Consider the following 20170-nt stretch of genomic DNA (forward strand, 5'->3'; position numbering starts at 1 on the left):
TTTGTCAGCCAGCAGATTACAACTCCGCCCCCTTTGACTGTAGACTCCACCTGCGCACGGTGAGACTGTCAAACATGGCGGCGAATTGACAGATCAACGACTAGCTTTTTCTATCCGTGTCATCAGTCACAGATAGCCTATAAGCCAGGGACCTGGTAAACCTAAGGAATGAGCATTTATGATTTAGCCAATTGAAATAACCCTCTTGATTGTTATTTCGGTGTCCGTTCTGAGACATTTAAGTGGACTCTAGCGTGCAACAGTAAACAGTGGACTATAGCTTGTGCATTCCACCGACATCAGAGAATATTTCTTGAAATCCGGGAGTCCTGCTTTCGCTTTGGCGAAATACCAGTAATGTATTAGAGGTAAGATGTACGTTTTTCTAAAATATATTTAAATGCTAATGGTTATTGCTTTTGAGTGTGTGACTGTCAGCTGACACGTAGCCCCTGGCAGGTCGATTCCATCTTGACACGAGAAACCAAAGAGAGAGAGAGAGTAGTAAGGGGGGAGAGAACAAGCAAGAAGGAAGAGTTGCTTAGCCTACAGGTGGCGTCATCCTTTGTCTTTCGTCAACAGGAGCCAAGTTTCCATATCATCCTTTTGTCCTCTTAACAGTTCCTCACATCCACTCTCACAGTATCGCATTGTGGTTAATGAGCATCATAGGATAATAATGGACCTTCCTCCCATTCACTAGTAATAGCGTTGTCAAAAATAGATGTAGGCCTATATCCCTAAAACAAACGTTCTAACAATTTAGTATACATATCACCATGCATCATTGTAGGCCTAGTGCCCTTTTTTGTTTTTTTGTGCTATAATCCTCCAAATTAATATTAAACTTCTCCCATGGGAGGGGGGGGGGGGCGGGTTCTGATTGGCTGGTAGGTGGCATAAAACTGTATAACCAGAGAATGTCTAATATAGAGAGAACTGCCACTCTCAGGAAACTTCCGGGTTCTGAACTGGTTGAAGTACCATGTGAGGGCGCTAACGAGCGAGTGCAGAATGAATGGAGGTCTATGGAGCGGAACCCCTCAAAATCCACTTTTCTCAGGATATAATTTTTTGTCTAGTAATTTGAATTCTGGATTCGAAAGGGGAGGCAAAGAAAATACACACTGCTGGCTGTTAGATTGTTTTAAAGTCGCCTTTCTGTTCTAAAAAGCTTTTGAAAATGTATTTGACGTCATACACATCGTACGACCAGAGCTACTGCTTTAGGGCAAGCTCTGGTAACTTACTTTTTTCTCTCAGGGCATCGACAACACAGCTGACAGGTTAGGCTCTCCCTGTCAATACACATGCTAGAAAGAGTTTTGGCTTGCTAATGTTGCTAATGCTCTGACATTCTGATTCCGCTTCGGATGCCATCAAGCGGGAGCTCTGGTCGTATCAGTCCTTCACTAACCAATCAGCATTCATTAGCAGAATGCTAGCGTGTTATGGGCAACAACGACTCACCCTGTAAGAAATCAAAAGGACATAAGTACTCGTTCATTCAACTTTCAACGTATAATCCATGTTGAACATGCAAAAACTACAATCAAATCGGAGATTTCTCAACGACAATCAGGTGAAAGAGACAAATTTAGCTGTTTAGCTCCATAGACTCCCATTCAACATACAATCGCTTGCGATCACCCACAGTGGAACTCTGGTGGAACTGCAACCAAATTCGGTACAATGGGGCTTAATAGGGAGTGGCAAGGCTCTGCTTAAACAGGCTCTGGTATAACTCGAGACAGCTATATCAACTTGCGCACCTTTCAAAATAAAAGTGCCCCATCGGAAGTTAGGTTACTAATAAAAACTAGTGCACAGTGCCTGTGATGCAGTCCATGTTTAAGATGTCAATGAAGCACACATATACAGATTACTTGAACTATTGATAGTGCAGAGTGCCTGTGATAAAATGTGTGGCACACACTAATTCCTGAAATTATAGATAGGGCACAGTGCCCACAATGATGTCGGTGACGCACACATTTCTGGAATTATAGATATAGTGCACTGCCCGTGATGCAGCTGGTGATGACAGTTTTTCTCAGTGGTTTTGGTACCTATATTTCCCTCGATCAAAATTGAAATTCTCTGTCATCTCTGAAGTACTTGTTCAACCTCTACATCATCTATTCTAGTCAAATTGTCAATGCTGTGGTAGGCTACATTCATGCAAATGATTATGTAGCCTTCATTTGTCTGCTGTTTCCTATGTCATCAATAGGGATGCACCGATCCGACTTTCAGTCCCGAGACCGATACCGATGCCTGGGCTTTGTGTATCTGTCGATACCAGATACCGATCCGATACCGTTGTTGAATTAATAATAAACTGTATACCTCCCACCTTATACCTTCCTTCCACCATGTGGAAAAGACTAAAGGCACCAGACTTTCCTAACTAAGACAAAATAACAGGTGTAATCTACTGCATTCTTATTTATTTGTTATTTAAAAAACAATTGTGCATTCAAAATGCAAAAATAGAATGTAATCAAACGTAGGGCCTAAATAAAATGCAGCTGTAGAAACAAAATAGTGTATTGGTCAAACATACAATAGTAATCAAACAGCAACCAAACATTGTCAACAATGTTTGTAAAAATATTTGAATTCTTATTTATTTGTGGTCGCTGGTGTGTAAACCATGGAAGTTTTTAGCTTAAAGCATTGCACCGTGCAGTGTACAGCTCATGTCCAACCAGTGGACAGAAACTTAAAAGCAACATGGAGTGAGAAGAGATGGCTGTCTAGTTTGTCAGCTGTTTGCAATGTCTGCAAAGTAAATGTTTTGAGGGGTGGTGGTAGTAGTACAATAATACCAATTTAATCAAGCACATCCAAAAGCACAATGCTAGGAGCACGCCAATTTCCTACAGCTCAACGTCTCTACTATTGTAGAATCTACAGTGTAGAACGAGTAGCGTTGCACATATGTGATTGTTCGAATGCGGGTCTCACAGCGTAACGTTGCATATGCGATTTCGAAAATTCCAACTGAATATTTTCCGATAGACAAAAACTATGCAACAAACGCTGTATGGCTTCAACATGTACTAATGAGAAGGCTAACAGGTAACACACGCATGCTAGTAGCATTGCTTTGAGTATTATGCTTGCTGTGGGCACCGTCGGAAATATTTAGAACTCACGCATCTAAAGGTTGCATGGATCGGCCAGTGGATCGGCTACATTTTCCGATCCCCGATCCAGCTATTTTGTCAATATCGGGGCCGATATCCGATCTTAGTATGCATGTACGGTGCCCTAGTCATCAATGACTTATGTTATTTTGATTAAAAGGTATTATATTGGTTCTCTATTAAATTGTCTTACCACCACAAACATCTAGACATTTAGTTCATTACATCAGTCATTACATGCACAATGGTTGAGTGAGTTGTCATAATTCACCATACAGCGCTTGCATGTACATTTGCAATGTGCAAGCAGTTTTGACATCAGTAAACACATTACCGTAAATTTCGGACTATGAGGCGCATCTGAATATAAGCCGCAGCAGCTAAATTGAATGATGTGCACATATTTAAGCCGCACTGGACTATAAGCCGCATGTTTCAATGTCTAATTACCATATGTAAGGGTTCGAGATGGCTGCTTGAGGAAGCTCCCATTTATTAACATCTCAACAAACAAGTTGGAGATTTGCTAGTGCTGTCAGTTAAACGCGCTATTAACGGCGTTAACGCAAACCTGAATTAAAGGCGTACATTTTTTTATCGCGCGATTAACGCTCTTTTTGACCTAGCAAACTTAGTAGTTTTTTTCACATTCTGTTGCAACAACCACTGACGTTAGAAAAACTACAATACCACACCGGATCTAGCTAGACCGGAAACAAAACAACAGGCACGCCACACATACGTTTGGGCTTGCGAGCCGGCTAAAGAGTAGTAGCAGAGCCCGTTTATGGATATTAGACATTCTCTGGTAGTAGGCTAACGTTACGTTTCGAGTTGATTGCCAGCGCCAGACGCCGAAATGGATGCCAATAATATTCTGAATGGAAAGTTTACTTTGAAAAGGTTGCCAAATGGTTCCATTGACAAGACCAAAGTGATCAGTGTGTTCTGAACTGAGCTATCATCGCAGCACGTCGTGGAGTCTAAAATACAATTTTGATGGCCAAGCACACAGTTGATGCGAATTCTCCGCCTGCTCGTCAAAGCCAGGCGATTACAATGTTGTTTAAAAAAAACAAAACATTTGCACGAAGCAATCCGAACCACTTTTCCATGTCGATAAGAGAAATTTGAAAAAAGAATGGATGAAAAAGAAATCAAGGGACATTTAGAATGGATAAAAATGTGCAATTAATTGAGATTAATCGCGAGTTAACTATGACATTAATGCGATTAATCGCGATTAAATATTTTAATCTTTTGACAGCTCTAATATTTGCATAACGTATTCAGGTGTTACCATTTAGTGCAATAGTAGCTACAGAACATATACTGTGCTCTGTAAACTGTACTGTATCACAAAGCGTTTCGGACACACAAACTTTTCAACTTTCAAACTTAAACGGTGCGCTCCCAGCGCACATAGTGTAAGGGGCCCATTATCGTCCACTCTAAATCTCCAACGTTCGGGGCCCCATTATCGTCCACAACCGTTTCTTCCCAGACCTGCAAACTTGTCGCCGTTTTCTTGGTCAATTGGGTCATTTACGTGAATCGTGTAGAACCAGAGTTTTTTTTGTGGGGGGGGGGGGGGGGCCATGCAGGCTTAGAATTGCGAAACGTTATTGGATAATTCTTATAATTGACATTTCTTTGGGCCAATTGGAATCTAATCTTAGCACTTTTTCTCTTGACCAACGGAATCTATCACTTGCGTCCGAATCTTTGAGCACACAGCGTCAACTTCAATGGTCAGCTAGCACTGAGGATAGCCTACCGAAGTTGAGTTAGCCAATGTTGTTAGCGATGCTAGCTAACGTTAGTTTGCTAGCTAGCTGTATATAACATTTAACTGGGTCTTGCAGCTGTGTATTTAGCAAGTCGCAGTATTTCCAAGCCCTGATAGTTTAACTGAGACAACGCAGTAAATAGGAAAGTGTAATCGGTCCTTGTTGATGAATACTACAAAGCCTACCCTGATGCTTTTAAAATCAATCTGATATTCTTCCTTATGTAATGTTTCAGTTACCCTACCCTTCACACAGACTACCACTGTGCTATTTGGGTCCTGCCATTAATGTGTAATTAACTCAATTTTGTGCAATTTGCCTATCGAGTTAAGTAATTTTAGACTGTATCCATGAATCTCTAGCTTCAGGCATTTATTGACAAAGGCAGTTAGGCAAACTGGTATTCTATATATTGCGTTATCGTAATTGTCTTTGCCCTTACTCCATTTACGTTTTTTAGGCCTGTCAGTAGGGATAGTACTCAGGTATGAGTGTGTGATAAATATAAGTGACTATGTTGCATGTGTTCCAGTGTAGTAATTATCATGTGTTTACCTTGGGTGCGGTACTGTTTTTATATGTATGTGTCAGTGAATTGATTTCTGTGAGAGATTGGTTGGGTACATCAAACTGTTTGTTGTGATCTAGTGTACATGCCTACAAGGCAAATGCAGACATTCCAGGGGAGGATGGAATAGCACAGCTGAAAAGAGAGAACCGCTCACTCTTCACTAAGCTGTCTGATTGCACAGGCCTTATAACAAGACAAGCACCTGTGTGTATATGCACAGCACAACTACTGTATCACTGCTGTTTAAAACTCCATAACATAGAATTATGGAGTTAGATTAGTTTCATAATTCACAAATAAATGTAATGCGATTCACAAATGTATTTCGTGATTCACAAATGTAATGCAATTCACAAATAAACGACCCCATTACATTTGTTTGCAACCTGACGAACACGAGTTACAAATCGGAGAGCACGAGTTACAAATCAGAGAACACGAGTCACAAATAGGACAAACACGAGAAAAAAATCCCTGCATTTGTGTGTGGATTTTTGGAACTTTCCTGACGTGCTTAGATTCACAAATGCATTTTTTCTAAAATACATTTTCTGCAGCCTATCAGATTGTCTCTTCCAATTTAACCAATCACATTAACGTGTCTATGCAGACTTCAACAACCTGCCATAATAACAGACACTGTCTCCTTCAGATCACGAGCAATGTCGCCTGGTAGCATGCAGGTGAAATATTGCTTGTTAATCTTATTAAGCTGATTATCATACGTGATTTAATATTCTTGAGAATGGCAGAATCCATGTTTAGTCATTTTAAGTGTTTCCTAGGCTAACGTTTAGCAAGCTAAGTGTGAGCTGTGAAATTGGAAGAGACATCTGATAGGCTGCAGAGCATATCTTTTAGAAAAAATGCATTTGTGAATCAAAGCACGTCAGGAAAGTTCCAAAAATCCACACACAAATGCAGGGATTTGTAACTCGTGTTTTTCCGATTTGTAACTCGTGTTCTCCGATTTGTAACTTGTGTTTGTCAGGTTGCAAACAAATGTAAAAGGGGTCATTTACTTGTGGATCGCGTTACAGTTGTGAATCACTAAATACATTTGTGAATCGCGTTACGTTTATTTGTGAATCATGAAATACGTTTGTGAATCGTTATTCGTTATGAAACTAATCTAACTCCCTATAGAATTGCTCCTTCACTATGTATTCACATGGGTTTTTAGGAGTATCGTTGTGCATTAGGGTATATCAGTGAAGTGGGGCTATAGACTTAAAGAGCCTGTTAATCAAAGTTTATTTTAACCCCCCAAAAATCTCACTCCATTCATTTTTTTATCCCTTCTCTTCTGTTCACAAATAGGCAAATACCCCCCCCCCCTCCCCACAAACACACACTCCCAGCAATGTCAGGACCCAACGCCACCTTCTCGACGTCCCCCACTTCAACCCGGCGCCCCCCTTCAGCCCTAGACTCCCTCTCTGTCTCCTCTCTCCTGTCTGGGGACCTTGATGTTGACATAGGAAGCACAGAGGATGTGGGGCTAGGGGATCTGGAGGTGAACCCATATGACGGACTGCCCTTCTCCTCTCGGTACTACTCTCTGCTGGAGGAGAGGAGGAGCCTGCCCATGTGGAGGATGAAGTACAGCCTGCTGGAACACCTAGAGAGCCACAGCATGGTGGTAGTCAGTGCCCGGAGTGGGACAGGCAAGAGCACACAGGTGAGGGGGAAGGTGAATGACACAAACTTAATGGGGCATTCACACACACAGCGGCGCTGCAACAAATTGCAACACATTTTCAAAGAAAATCGGGATTAGCAAGGCGTGTGTAGCTAGAGCAAACGCTATATTAGATTACATTGGTAAAATTGGATTTAAAAATGGTTACTATTTACTAGGATGATTAGGCCTACTTCTAATATTATCTTAATAGTAGCTAGCTGTTACCATTACCAACAAACTTAAATAACCACTGCCCTGTAAATTAAGATAGATAGAGCTAAAAGTAGGGATGCTCCGATCTGATCGGCGCCGATCCATATCGGCGCCGATCAGATCGGCGTTGTCAAAACGGCCGATCAAACATGGCCGATCAGATGACATAAAATCTGCGAGAACTACTATCACAGACGTTTCAATAAAATGTTAGAGAACGCCAATGGTAAGAAATTATTCTTAAAAAAAAAAAAAGCTTGTGATTGGCTGTCTCTCCATGTTATTAAATTTCATTGGCCCCCATCTTCGGTGGCGGGTAGGTGAAACGACTGAGACAAAATGGCTTCGCCGGTCTGGCAATATTACAAGGTGTCGGAGAAAGATAATACATTTGCAGTTTGCAACGTCTGCTCAAAAGTAGTTCCCCGTGGAGGAACGCATCCAAGGAGTTTCAACACCACAAACCTCATACGGCATTTGAAGGCTTGTCACATTAAGGAATTTGAGGAGTTTACGAAATTGGCTAGCGCTAAAGCAGATAAAGACAACGAACGTGCAACCTCTTCCCAAACGCCACTCACTCAGCTGACCGTAACAGAGACGTTGAATCGACACCAACCATACAGCAATGACAACAAGAGACGAAAGGAATTAAATGCAAAGGTAATGGAATTCATATGCCTTGATCAGCAGCCGCTGTCTGTTGTGGAAGATGCCGGGTTCAAACGCCTCGTATCCTGCTTGGACCCACGCTATACGCTGCCGGGCCGAAAATACCTAACTGATGTTTGTCTGCTGGAATTGTACCAAAATGTTTACATGCACATCAATAGCCTTATGAAGGACAACATCAAGGCAGTTAACTTCACGAGTGACATTTGGAGTTTGAGTGTCTGTCCTATGTCAATGCTGAGCCTAACTGCGCAGTTTATTAATAAAAACTTCGAGCTGACCAAAGTGGTGCTTCACTCACAAGAGTTTCCCGGATCGCACACCGCGGAGGCTCTTGTTGCAGCTTTCACTGACATGTTCAAAAGGCTCAAGACACTTGTTCCGGGAGTACAACGGCACTTAGGAATGCTTGGCTAGACCTGTTGCTAGTTTCCTCCAGGATCACAATGACTCTTATTGAGTGCCTTGTTGCTCTTGTAGGTTAGTTATAACGAGGTTAAGTCTTGTACTTGCTGTGAAATATTTTACTATTGATTGTTCTTCCACAGGTACAGTCCTGCACTTTTTGTGGTTCATGTTGTTTTAATTTGCACTTTTTGTGGTTCATGTTGTTTTAATTTGTAAACTTGTATAACTGCATGCTCTTATGGGTCTTCCCTTTTGGCACTTGTTTAGTTTTCCACGATGTATGCTTCATGTTTTGGCTGCTTGCAATGTTTGGGACTACCTCGTTGTTATGATCAGTGACCTATGCTCTTTTGTAAAGCTCTCTCTTGGAAGTCGCTTTGGATAAAACATTTAGCGCGACATTTAGCGTCTGCTAAATGCATAAATGTAAATGTAAATGTTTAAAGCATGGGGAATCCGACAGCAAAAGGTGCACGTCATTCTGCGGGATAACGCCAGGAACATGGAGAAGGCCATGAGGGACGCGCGTTTACCTAGCCTACCGTGCATGGCGCACACCCTTCAGCTCGCTGTGCATGAGGGACTTTTGGCACAGCGTGCCATAATTGATGTCATCGCAAGTGGAAGACGCATCGTCGGTCTATTGTTGTGACTTTCAAAGATTTATATATTTTTTATTTAAATATTGATTATTATTTACACATTTTATAGTAAGCGAGATAGCTTCTACAGTGGAATGTTGCACGTTTCCTGCAATAAAACAGATGGTTGTCGATTCATGATACTCTCGTCTCGTAATTTAAATACTTAAAATACAATACCAATGTTGTTACGAATAATTAATTTCATAAATAATGCTACACAATAAATATAATGCTTCAATCAACACCGTGATCGGTGATTGGTATTATCGGATCAGCAGATACTGATTTCAGTGATCGGTGATCGGCACCAAAAAACCTGATCGGAGCAACGTAAAGTTGTCAACTGTGTATGATGCTTTATCTAGCCACTACTACTAGATAATATTAACAGTAATCATATTAGTAAGAAATCATCATCAAGAGGTAGACAGAGGTTTGCATTGACTTTACATCTTCGTAATCTTGACGCGCAAATAATTTGGTTTGAGTTTGGTGTGAACACAGCATTAAGGTTGACACAATATATAACCACGCAATATCACAACTTTTGCGAGATTTTGTAGTCAGTAGCGACTTTTGGTGAGATTTTTCTAAATTATAGAGCACTGCCAATGGGGGGTTCTGCTCCCAGTGGTTTACTATGGTGGCCCTGAAGTGCAAAACACACCCACTAATATGAGTACATCCGCCAAATGAAAACACTTCCCCCAAATACGAGTCAACTCCCCCCCAAATAGGATGACTTGCTCACCTCCCCCAGAATACAAAGACACGCTCCCCCAAATGGGAAACAAAATTACATTAACTCAAAATGGAAAGGGTAGATACAACACTTTCGTCGCTGATTGGATGCACACTAGCAGGAAATAAGAAATTGATCGACAGAAGTACGAAACATGGACCAGGATCGTTGTTTGGTTATCGATGTTTACGATTAACACGCAATTTATACTTTTGCATAAGTAATTGCTACATGCTTCGATAGCCAAACAACTGTCCTGGTGCACGTAACTTTCTCATTATTGCATTTTGTACTTCTGTCAATCAATTTCTTATTTCCTGTTAGTTACTGTGCATCCAATCAGCGATCTGTTTTGAGTTACTGTAATTTATTTTCCCATTTGGGGTAGGGTGTCTTTGTATTCAGGGGGAGGTGAGCAAGTCACAAACAAAGTGAGAGAGATGGAGAGAGATAGACATTCATAGTGAGTGGACATACTTCATATCAGTAGGAAACCGTGACTCTTAAACCTTGGCCCTCTGACCCCAATCACTCGTTGAAAAAAACGCATATAACAAATGTGAAACAATGTCCTCCTCACCAGGGGCGATTCTAGGATCAGACCTTTAGGGGGGCTCAGCCCCCAATGAGAATGTGACTTGTGTTCTTAATCTGCATCATGAAGTTAACTACCTACTTCTTCTCCTTTGGTTTTACTAGCAGACTACCAACGTTAAAGGAGCATGGCGACACTGGATATGAAACATGTTAAAAGCCCTTTGAACCTGTAATTGTTTTATCTGTCACTAACAGACACGTTTGCTCTTACATTAGAGCACTAAAACTATTAAGTAATATGAATTCATAATAATTCAATTTTTTTATTATTATTTTTAGGGGTGCTGAGATTTATATTTATGCATTTAGCAGACGCTTTTACCCAAAGCGACTTCCAAAAGAGAATTTTACAAAAGTGCATAGGTCACTGACCATAACAATGAGATAGCCTCAAACATTGCGGGTAGCCAAAACATGAAGCATACATTGTGAAAACTAAATAAGTCCCAAAGGGAAGAACCATTAGAGCATGTAGTTGAACAAGTTACAATGAAACAATTTAACAACATGAACCTCAAAAGTGCAAGGGTGTACCTGTGGGGAAAAAAGCAAGCAACAAAAATATATTACACAGGAAGTACAATAGTTTTAAGTCAGTTACGACTAACTAACAAGAGCAACAAAACTCTCTAAGAGTATTTGTGATCCTGAAACATTGAGTCCAGCCAATCATTCCTAAGTGCCGTTGTACTCACGGAACAAGTGCGTCTTGAGCCTATTCTTGAAGGTGGGGAGACAGTCAGTGTCTCTGATGGAGGTGGGGAGTTGGTTCCACCATTGGGGGGCCAGGCAGAAGAAGAGCTTGTTTTGGGACCGGGCGCTCTTGAGCGGTGGGACCACCAGACTGTTGTCAGAAGAAGACCGTAAGTCGCGGGTAAGGCTGGAGGAGAGACTTGATGTAGTCGGGTGCAGTCCCGTTCACTGCTCGGAACGTCAGTACCAGGGACTTGAATCTGATCCAGGGCCGTGATGGGAAGCCAGTGGAGGGAGATGAGGAGAAAATGGTAACAGAGGTAAATTGAAGACCAGATGGGCTGCCGCATTCTGAATCCTCTGGAGAGGGCGGGTTGCGCATGCTGGGAAACCGGCAAGCAGCGAGTTGAAGTAGTCCAACTTTGAGAAGACAAGTGTGTGGACTAGCAGCTGGGTACAATGCTCAGACAGGTGTCTCCTGATCTTCCGGATGTTGCAGAGGGTGAATCTACACGACCGGGAGACCGCAACAATGTGGGCTGTGAGGGATCCATGGTCACCCCGAGGTTCCTGGCAGAGGATGAAGGGGTCACCGTCGCTGATCCCAGGGTGATTGAGAGATCGTGGGAGATGGAGGGTTTGGCCGGGATGATGAGGAGTCCTGTTTTGGCGAGGTTCAGCTGGAGGTGGTGCTCGGTCATCCAGGTGGAGATGTCTGTGAGGCAGGCCTCGATCCTAGCTGAGATCCCCGGATCAGTCGGGGGGAACGACAGGTACAGCTGCGAGTCGTCAGCGTAGCAGTGGTAGGAGAAGCCACGGGAGGTGATGATTGGTCCAAGCGGGGTCGTGTACAGGGAGAAGAGGAGGGGTCCAAGGACGGAGCCCTGTGGGACACCAGTGGAGAGCTGGCGGGGGCCCAACATTTTGCCTCCCCAGGAGACCTGGTAGGATCTTCCAGAGGTAGGATGAGATCCACTGGAGTGCAGTGCCAGTGATGCCCATCTCAGAAAATCTGGCGAGCAGGATTTGATGGTTAACCGTATCAAATGCTGCAGAAAGGTCCAGCAGAATGATGACGGATGACCTCGAAACCGCTCTGGCAGACTGGAGGGCAGTGGTGACTGACAGGAAGGCAGTCTCTGTGGAGTGGCCAGTCTTGAAGCCCGATTGGTTGGGGTCAAGCAGGTTGTTCTGAGAGAGAAAGTTTGGTTAGATACAGCGCGTTCAATTGTTTTAGAAAAGAAGGGTAGCAGTGATACCGGTCTGTAGTTCTGGAGTACGGCTGGGTTAAAGGAGGGTTTTTGCGTAGAGGGGTAACTCTGGCCTGTTTGAAGGCAGAGGGGAAAGTGCCGGAAGTGAGAGAAGAGTTAAGGACATGGAGAAGAAAAGTTATGATGGAGGGAGAGATGGTTTGAAAGAGAGGGGAGGGGACAGGAGATCAAGGGGACAGGAGGTGGGGCGATGAGAGAGAATGAGTTCAGAGATCTCTGCCTCGGACAGGGGAGAAAAAAGTTAAGCCATTTAGTAGGGTCAGTCATAGAGGGTGAGGGGATAGGAAAGGCGAACGGTTCAGGGAACCGACTGCTAATGTCAGCTACTTTTTTTCAAAGAAGGAAGGGAAGTCGTCTGCTGACAGGGTGGAGGGGGGGGGGGGGGGGTGGGGGAGGTGGGTTAAGAAGGGTGGAGAAGGTAGAGACAATTTTGTGAGGGTTTGATGCAGAGTTAATTTTGTTCTGGAAGTAGTGGGTTTTAGCATCAGTTTTTCGGGCAGAGAAGGATTTAAGGAGGGAGTGATACTTATCAAGGTCCAGACCGGCTTTGGACTTGCGCCATCTCCTCTCAGCTGCCCGAAGGATGGACCGTTCTCAACTAACAACATCCGTGAGCCACGGGCAGGAGGGAGAAGCTCGCGCAGGCCTGACGGGACAGAGAGTGTCGAGTGATGCAGTTAATGTGGATAACAGGGTGTTGGTGGCAGTGTCAGTGGGGTGGGACATGAACTTGTTAATGGGAGGGAGGGAGGATGTTACAATGGAGGAGAAATAGGAGGGGGATAGAGAGCGGAGGTTGCGGCGGAAAGTTACGAGGGGAGGGGAGGTAGGAGGAGTTGGAGGGAGAGACACAGATAATTGGATAAAGGAGTGATCAGAGATGTGTAGTGAGGTTACAGTGGTTAAGTCAGTGATACAGTTACGTGTCAGGATTAGGTCGAGCTGTTTTCCTTCCTTTTGGGTCGCCGGTGTGTTCAGCAGTGTCAGGTTGAAGGAAGTCAGAAGAGACTTGAAGTCGACGGCCTGCGCTCCTTCGAGGTGGATGTTGAAGTCCCCAAGGATTATAAGCGGTGTTCCATCATTCGGGAGGACGCTGAGGAGCATGTCCAGCTCCTCCACAAAGTCAGCTAGCGGCCCTGGAGGGAGATAAAGGACAACTAAGAATGCTTTGGTAGGATCTGTTGGCATCACATAATGGTGGTCAAATGATTTGGCAGTAACAGAGGGTGTGGTGGATGTGTATTTAAGTGGGGAAAGAAGCAAACCTGTCCCACCACCTTGCCCCAGTTGAGCAGGGTGAGTGAGAGAACGAGTGGTTGACGGAGAGAGCAGCTGGAGTTGCAGTGTTCTCTGGGCGGATCCATGTCTCTATCAGCGCAAGGGCATGAAGAGAAGCTTGGGATGCAAACGCCGGGATGAAGTCTGCCTTGTTCACAGCAGACTGGCAGTTCCAGAGCCCTAAAGAAAGTGAGAGGGCAGGTGGAGAAGATCTGGATAGGTAGCTAAGATTAGAAGTGGACCGTATATACTTTGTGACATGTCTACGTCTGCGAGTGGTGTAATGAACGGGAATGCTGTAGAAACACATTCTAGCTATGAATATGTTCGAGATGGATTAGACTACAAATAGGTTGATGCTTATCAGAAGAGGTGATCCGCCTCGATGGCCATCCTCGGTGGACTCCTGCAGGTAGACTCCCTGTCTTTGTTCGACCGAGTCTTCGTGCGCCGAGGCTGCCAGATGAGGCTGCCTCTGCAGTGCTAGTTCCCTTACATATGCTAAGGCACAGCTGACGATGGCCCTAGTTAATTATAATGAAAACAAAGCGCGGCTGCAACTACCCCGAAACTTGATCTCTAGCTGCTAAACTTTAAAGCTCTGCCTGTGGGACTAGTCTAGCTAACACAATAATAAAACAAGTCTGATTAACCTCACTAGTAAGACGGCAGTCAAGATGTTCACTCAGCTTAAACACAAATGCACTCAGATGAAATATAGGTGTGCTTGAGCACCACTAAAAAGAGTTTAAAATTGCCACTGCTCCTCATTAGCGGGAACGTTACTCGTGCCTTCCATTGTGAAGTGAACAAACAAGTTAACGTTAGCTAGTTTGTTAGCTTGTCATCGCGTTCCCCACAGCGGGCGGAACTTGTCATAAAGTTAGCGATAACAAAGCCCACCCATTTAGAGGGAATATATGATTGGTCAATTTTACCATAAATGGAAATTTGTCTTTCATTGAATTACTATTATTCGGCCCTAAATTCATAGCTGGACAACCGATCACAGGGCTGCATAGCATTTTCCTCCCAACAGAGGCAGCAAAATTCTGATAAGGTGACAAAAGGGGATTTTTTCACTCAACTCGTCACATTCCAATACAAACCTAATAGGCAGGATTGAAGGGTTTATTTCAAAAACATTGTCTTTAGATTGTCAAATTATGAATTGATCAAATAAAATTGGAAAAGATTACTTTTAAGATTACTTAAGAGAGGGCCCTGACAGTTCCATACTGCTTCATATACTCCAATACAATACACAAGGTGTGAAAACACCTGCAGGCCCTCATGCACGTACATTTGCAAACGTAGCGTTATCAGCACCATGGCCAACCCGCAAAAAGCGCATGCTGTGATCCTTAAGCTTATGTCGTATTTACCAAACCTGCAGTTCATCGAGTAATCAGCGCCTTTCTCCGCCCACTATACAGTAAATTGCGAGCATTTAAACGTGCAATTGAACGCGCCTTCTCTTTTTCTATCATGGATCAGCCACCAAAGTCACAACTGCGAAAACCAAGATTTAGTGATAACGAAGTTGATGAGGTAACAGCAAATTTAAATATTATACAAGGGCGGAATTCTACACAGATAAAAAAACTGTAATATTGCATGGCTGCTTAATCTGTATTGCGTAATGATTTTGTGTTCACTCAACTGAAAAAGTGTGATCCTTGTGGCAAAAATATTTTCAGCTCGTCTCCTTGGCCTATGTCTTCGTCTTGCTCTGATTACTGCTGCCATTTCACCAAGATGCATATGCGAGGAAACCCACATCCTGGTTTACACCTGCTTTTCAGAAGCAGAGAATTTTCACTGCAAATTAGAGGTGTGCTTTCACGGGCGTTTATTGTACAGACAACGGAATACATAATTAGGCGCACTTTATGCATCCCCTCCCATCTTTTTATGGGAAACTCCCACTTGACCCTCCCGTGAATGCATATGCATGACACGGAAAAGTGCAATTTGCCATTTTCAGTCACCGCGACAGGCAGTCTGCGCTTTTACCTCAGTGCGGCATGTTTTACCTCGCCATGCTTTTACGCGCACATTGTGCGCACTTTCCTCAGTGTAGAGAAAGGCATGCAGAATTTCCTTCAGCAAATCTTTAGCAGTGTTGGTAGATTATAGTAATGAATTGCTTTTTGCTGTAACTCGGTAACGCGCGTTACAGCATATTTTAATCCTATATTAGGTGTTGTTTTGTTTTTTTTATTCACCAACACCACAAACCTTTCGGCACCAGAGAAAAAGAAAATCTGTGAGTAAAAGAGTAACACTATTTCCTGTTGAAATAGAGACTGAAGAGACTGATTCTACATTTGTGAGATGGACTCCCATCATTTTCAGTTAATCAGAGACAGGGATAAGAACATTATAGTCCAATTGATGTGCAACACCAAGGAAACGCTCTACTGGATGTATAATGAGCTGCAATAAGCTCAATTTAGCATTTTGGAATACTTCTGCGGTTATTTTGGTGAAAGTAACCCAACAGTAGTGTAAAGCATTACAATTCAGAAACAGTAATATTGTAATATAACTAATTACTCTGAAATGACAGTAACTATTAATCCACATTTTGAAAGTAACTTCCCCAACACTGTTCTTTAGCACCTGAAAAGAGGGGGCAGAGCATCATCCAGTCTACAAACAGATGCATACAGTATATGTGCTCTCTTACACTACTGATGGTCAGCATAGGACAGAAAGACTAAAAATCTAATCCTTCCTCTTTATCGCACTTACATTCCTTCAGTAACCCCTCTCCTTTCCGTCCCTCTGTCTCCCTCACCTATCCCTCTTTCCCCAGGTACCCCAGTGGTGTGTGGAATACGCCCTCTCAAATGAATTTTCCCAAGGTTTGGTTTGCTGTTCCCAGCCACATTCCGTAGCAGCTGCGAGCTTGGCTCTTAGGGTGGCTGACGAGATGGACCTGAGTCTAGGCCTAGAGGTGGGCTACAGGGTCCCCCATGAGGATGGTTGCACACCAGATACGCTGCTCAGGTAAGGAGGGGAAGATAATCACACACGCACACATGACATGTAGAGCAAACGTGTCAAACTCAAGGCCCGAGGGACACATCCGGCCTGGCGTACATTTATATTTGGTCCGCAAGATCATCTTTTTTTAATGGCACGGTGATATGAAGCACCAATAACACACAAACTTCAAATCCCGCAATACAGCACAACTGCCTTATGATGCGCGCTGGGCACACTCACATTAACTGTGGAAGTCACTATCACATCAAACCCAGGATACGTCCTAAATTTGGGCTAATCCCCGAATGTTTACAACGTCTGGCTCCGCGCCTGATTAACACATTGGATTGATAAGCAGTCTTGAAAATTGTATCAATATAACAAATAATACGATCCCTTTTCGTAATCATGATACGGAATTCACTGCACCCCCATTCAAAGCAGGCTGCAAATGGCCCTGGATGGAAAGCAGATTCAAGAAAGTTGGGAAGGCGAATACATGTTTTCAAGGAGAAAAAAATGTATGTATTTTGTGTTATGAGGCAATGTCAGTCGTTAAAGAGTACAATCTCTGTCTGCATTTTGACACCAAACACAGAGATAAATATGCCAAATTTAGCCTCCAAGTAAAACAGCAGATTGTCCAAGAATTAAAAGGCGGACTGCATCGCAGCAGAATATGTTTACAAAAGGTACAGCTGAAAACAATGTTTTTACATCGTAAACAACATTGTAGTTACAACTGGCCCTTTGAAGGCAACCATAATACTGATGTGGCCCTCGGTGAAAATGAGTTTGTCACCCCTTATCTAGAGGAACATACACACACACACACAGGCATGCACATACAGTACAGCAGCACATGCTATAAAGACACGTCCCCATCCCCCCACACATATTACAAGTAATCTCAACTCCCTTTTGACAGGGATTTCCACCTTTACCCCTCAAGCATGAAATAAAATACTGATTTTTACATGTCCTTGTGTGTATCAGTACAATGGTACTTTGTGTACGGTGTGTTGGGGAAAAGAGTCTAAATGAAAAGAAACACATATAGCAATGTATTTTTCTATATCCTTCTTTATCTATCCATCCCTCCGTTTCTCCTTTAGATTTGTCAGTGACTCCCTACTGTTAGAAGAAATTATGTCGGACCCGCTACTGCGCCACTATGGTATCCTGATCCTTGATGAGCTCCAGGAGCGTACCGTGCCCACTGACGTCCTCCTAGGCCTCCTCCTCGACCTTTGCCGCCAGCGCCACGACCTTCGCGTGGTCCTACTCACTGTCCCATCTCTTGCCCCACGCCTTGTCACCTTCCTTGGCCCTGAGGTTCCACTCCTCACTCTGGACACACTTCTCACACATCAACCTGCCAGGGGTCAGGAGGAAGGTATGGTTGAGGATACCCTACCATTGGCTACTGTGGAAACGGTGTACCGGGAGCCCCCCATGGGGCGAGAGCCCGCTGTAGCAGCATGTCACATGGTATTGGACCTACATCGCCGAGGGGAGGAGGGAAATGTGATGGTGTTCCTGTCTAGTGGCCAGGTAAAAATACATACTTAAGTAAATGGCGTAGAGATTTACATTTATATTCATTCAGCAGACACTTTTATCTAAAGCAACATATAAATTAATATTGTAAATGCACCAGATTGTCAAGGGCTAGAGGTAAAGCACAGTATTACAGTGATTATTGTCAATGAGTAGTCTGTGTTGCAAGACACAGAACAACAACATAGTGTCTCAAATACATCATAGAAAGGTAAATTTCGCAGACACCACAAGTACACGAGTAATGTACAGATAAGTGCTGCATACAGTACTCTTAGATAAAGTCATTAGTCCAGGTAGAATCTAAAGAGATGTGCTTTCAGACCTTGTGGAAAGGTGGGCAGTGACTGAGGGGTGCTTTGCTGAACGAGGAGTTCATTCCACCACTGGGGAGTAAGGATGGTGAAGCTAAATGACAAGATATTACATGATCAGAAACAGGGACGGACGAATCTAGGTTCCCACTTTTGGGGGGGCTAAGCCCCTAGATAAAACCTATTATTTTTCCTGTGACCCAGCAAGACTAGGGGGGTTTGGGGGCATGTTCCCCCAGAAGAAAGTTTTGAAAATATCCTTTTAAATAGTGTCCTCTAATGGGTTTTAGGAAGAGAAATTAACACATTTAGATTTAAAATATGAATTTATATATTTTTTAAATTGGGGGGGCTAATGAAACTTTTGGGGGCCCCCCCCAAAATAGGGCTAGATACGCCCATGATCAGAATTAACTATATTGTGAGGGAAGTTGCAGGCTAGGCTGCACCATTCCCTGAGTTGAGATAAACATATCTCTGAATAACAATCTATAGTCTACTAAATGTAAACCAGTCTTTACAATGATTATACTATCTGCAGCTGTAAATTAAAATGCATTTCAACAGCCTTCTCTCAGGTGACAATGTAGCAAATATGAACAACCAGCTCTGTTTTAATGTGATAATTTAGAAATCTACCTGCGTGTCTATATTCTGAATGCATGCAGTGAATTCTCATGCAGTGAATTCTCAAATCCCCTAATATTATCCCCCTAGTATTTTTTTGTGTAATTTAAAATGCCTTTGTTATTGTGGTTTATTGTCATATGTGCTCTGGGGACAGAGAAACAGGTCAGTAACCTGACACAGGCTCAATGTGGGTGAGGCTCAACGTTTTGATTGACCAATGAGTGGTCTCAATGTGGGCGAGGCTCAACGTTTTGATTGACCAATGACACTTGATTTTAGCCAGAAGTAACGTTCTCAAACGTCAATACGCGAGACTTTTCACGACCCTACCTCCATCTCAGTAACTTTGTTGTTTTATGACTTGGTTTTATAATCCTGTTTTTTAAGATTCTTCAGTTTTCATGTGTTTTGAGGAGCAACAGTTGTATGTAAAAAATATTTACAAAAAAAATATTGTAAAAGGTTTGTAATAGAGACAGTGAGGGGGAGAGTGGTGTAAGTATTTCAGATAGAGAAGGTAATAGATAGCAGAAAACATCTAAATATTGGTTGTTAAACTGACACAGATGTCTCTTTCTGAAGGTTAAGGGATAGTGTTGGGCAGCGTGGGTCAAAGATGAAAGCCTCAGTGCTATCTCTTTAGATTCCCATCCCTTTAACTTATCGCCATAACCACTCCCCCTCAGCTCCCTGAGAGAAGATAATTACAATTATAGAGTGCTGTGAAGAAAACCAGTGAAATAAAGATAGTGTTTCCGTGATTGTAATTTGTTCATTATTTGCTCTTATTTATTTTGGGACAACTCTTGCTAAATCATATTTTAGGTGTGCAATAAAAGAGGCAAGCTCCTGTAGCTATAGCATCTCATGAAATAATGTCCCCCTGTCTCCTCAAGCATTCTTTGGTCATTCAGCATTGTGAAATAAGAAGTTTAATATTATTGGAAATCCTGTTGC

General features: G+C 43.0%; 1 protein-coding gene across 3 annotated transcripts in view; it reads left to right on the top strand.

The window, feature by feature from the left end:
- Window positions 1–51: 51 nt before the first annotated feature.
- The window catches only part of dqx1 (DEAQ box RNA-dependent ATPase 1), a 56684-nt gene continuing 36565 nt past the window's right edge, over window positions 52–20170 (top strand). For 2 of the 3 annotated variants that reach the window (XM_047050905.1, XM_047050906.1), the window contains exons 1-4: window positions 52–368; window positions 6834–7194; window positions 16537–16730; window positions 17825–18263. In XM_047050905.1, the coding sequence (XP_046906861.1) occupies window positions 6877–7194; window positions 16537–16730; window positions 17825–18263 (951 nt within the window). In that variant the 5' untranslated portion in view covers window positions 52–368; window positions 6834–6876. The remainder of the gene's footprint in view (window positions 369–6833; window positions 7195–16536; window positions 16731–17824; window positions 18264–20170) is intronic. The other variant, XM_047050907.1, reaches the window with a different exon arrangement.

This window comes from Hypomesus transpacificus, unplaced genomic scaffold (assembly GCF_021917145.1).
Source record: "Hypomesus transpacificus isolate Combined female unplaced genomic scaffold, fHypTra1 scaffold_131, whole genome shotgun sequence".
NCBI lineage: Eukaryota > Metazoa > Chordata > Actinopteri > Osmeriformes > Osmeridae > Hypomesus > Hypomesus transpacificus.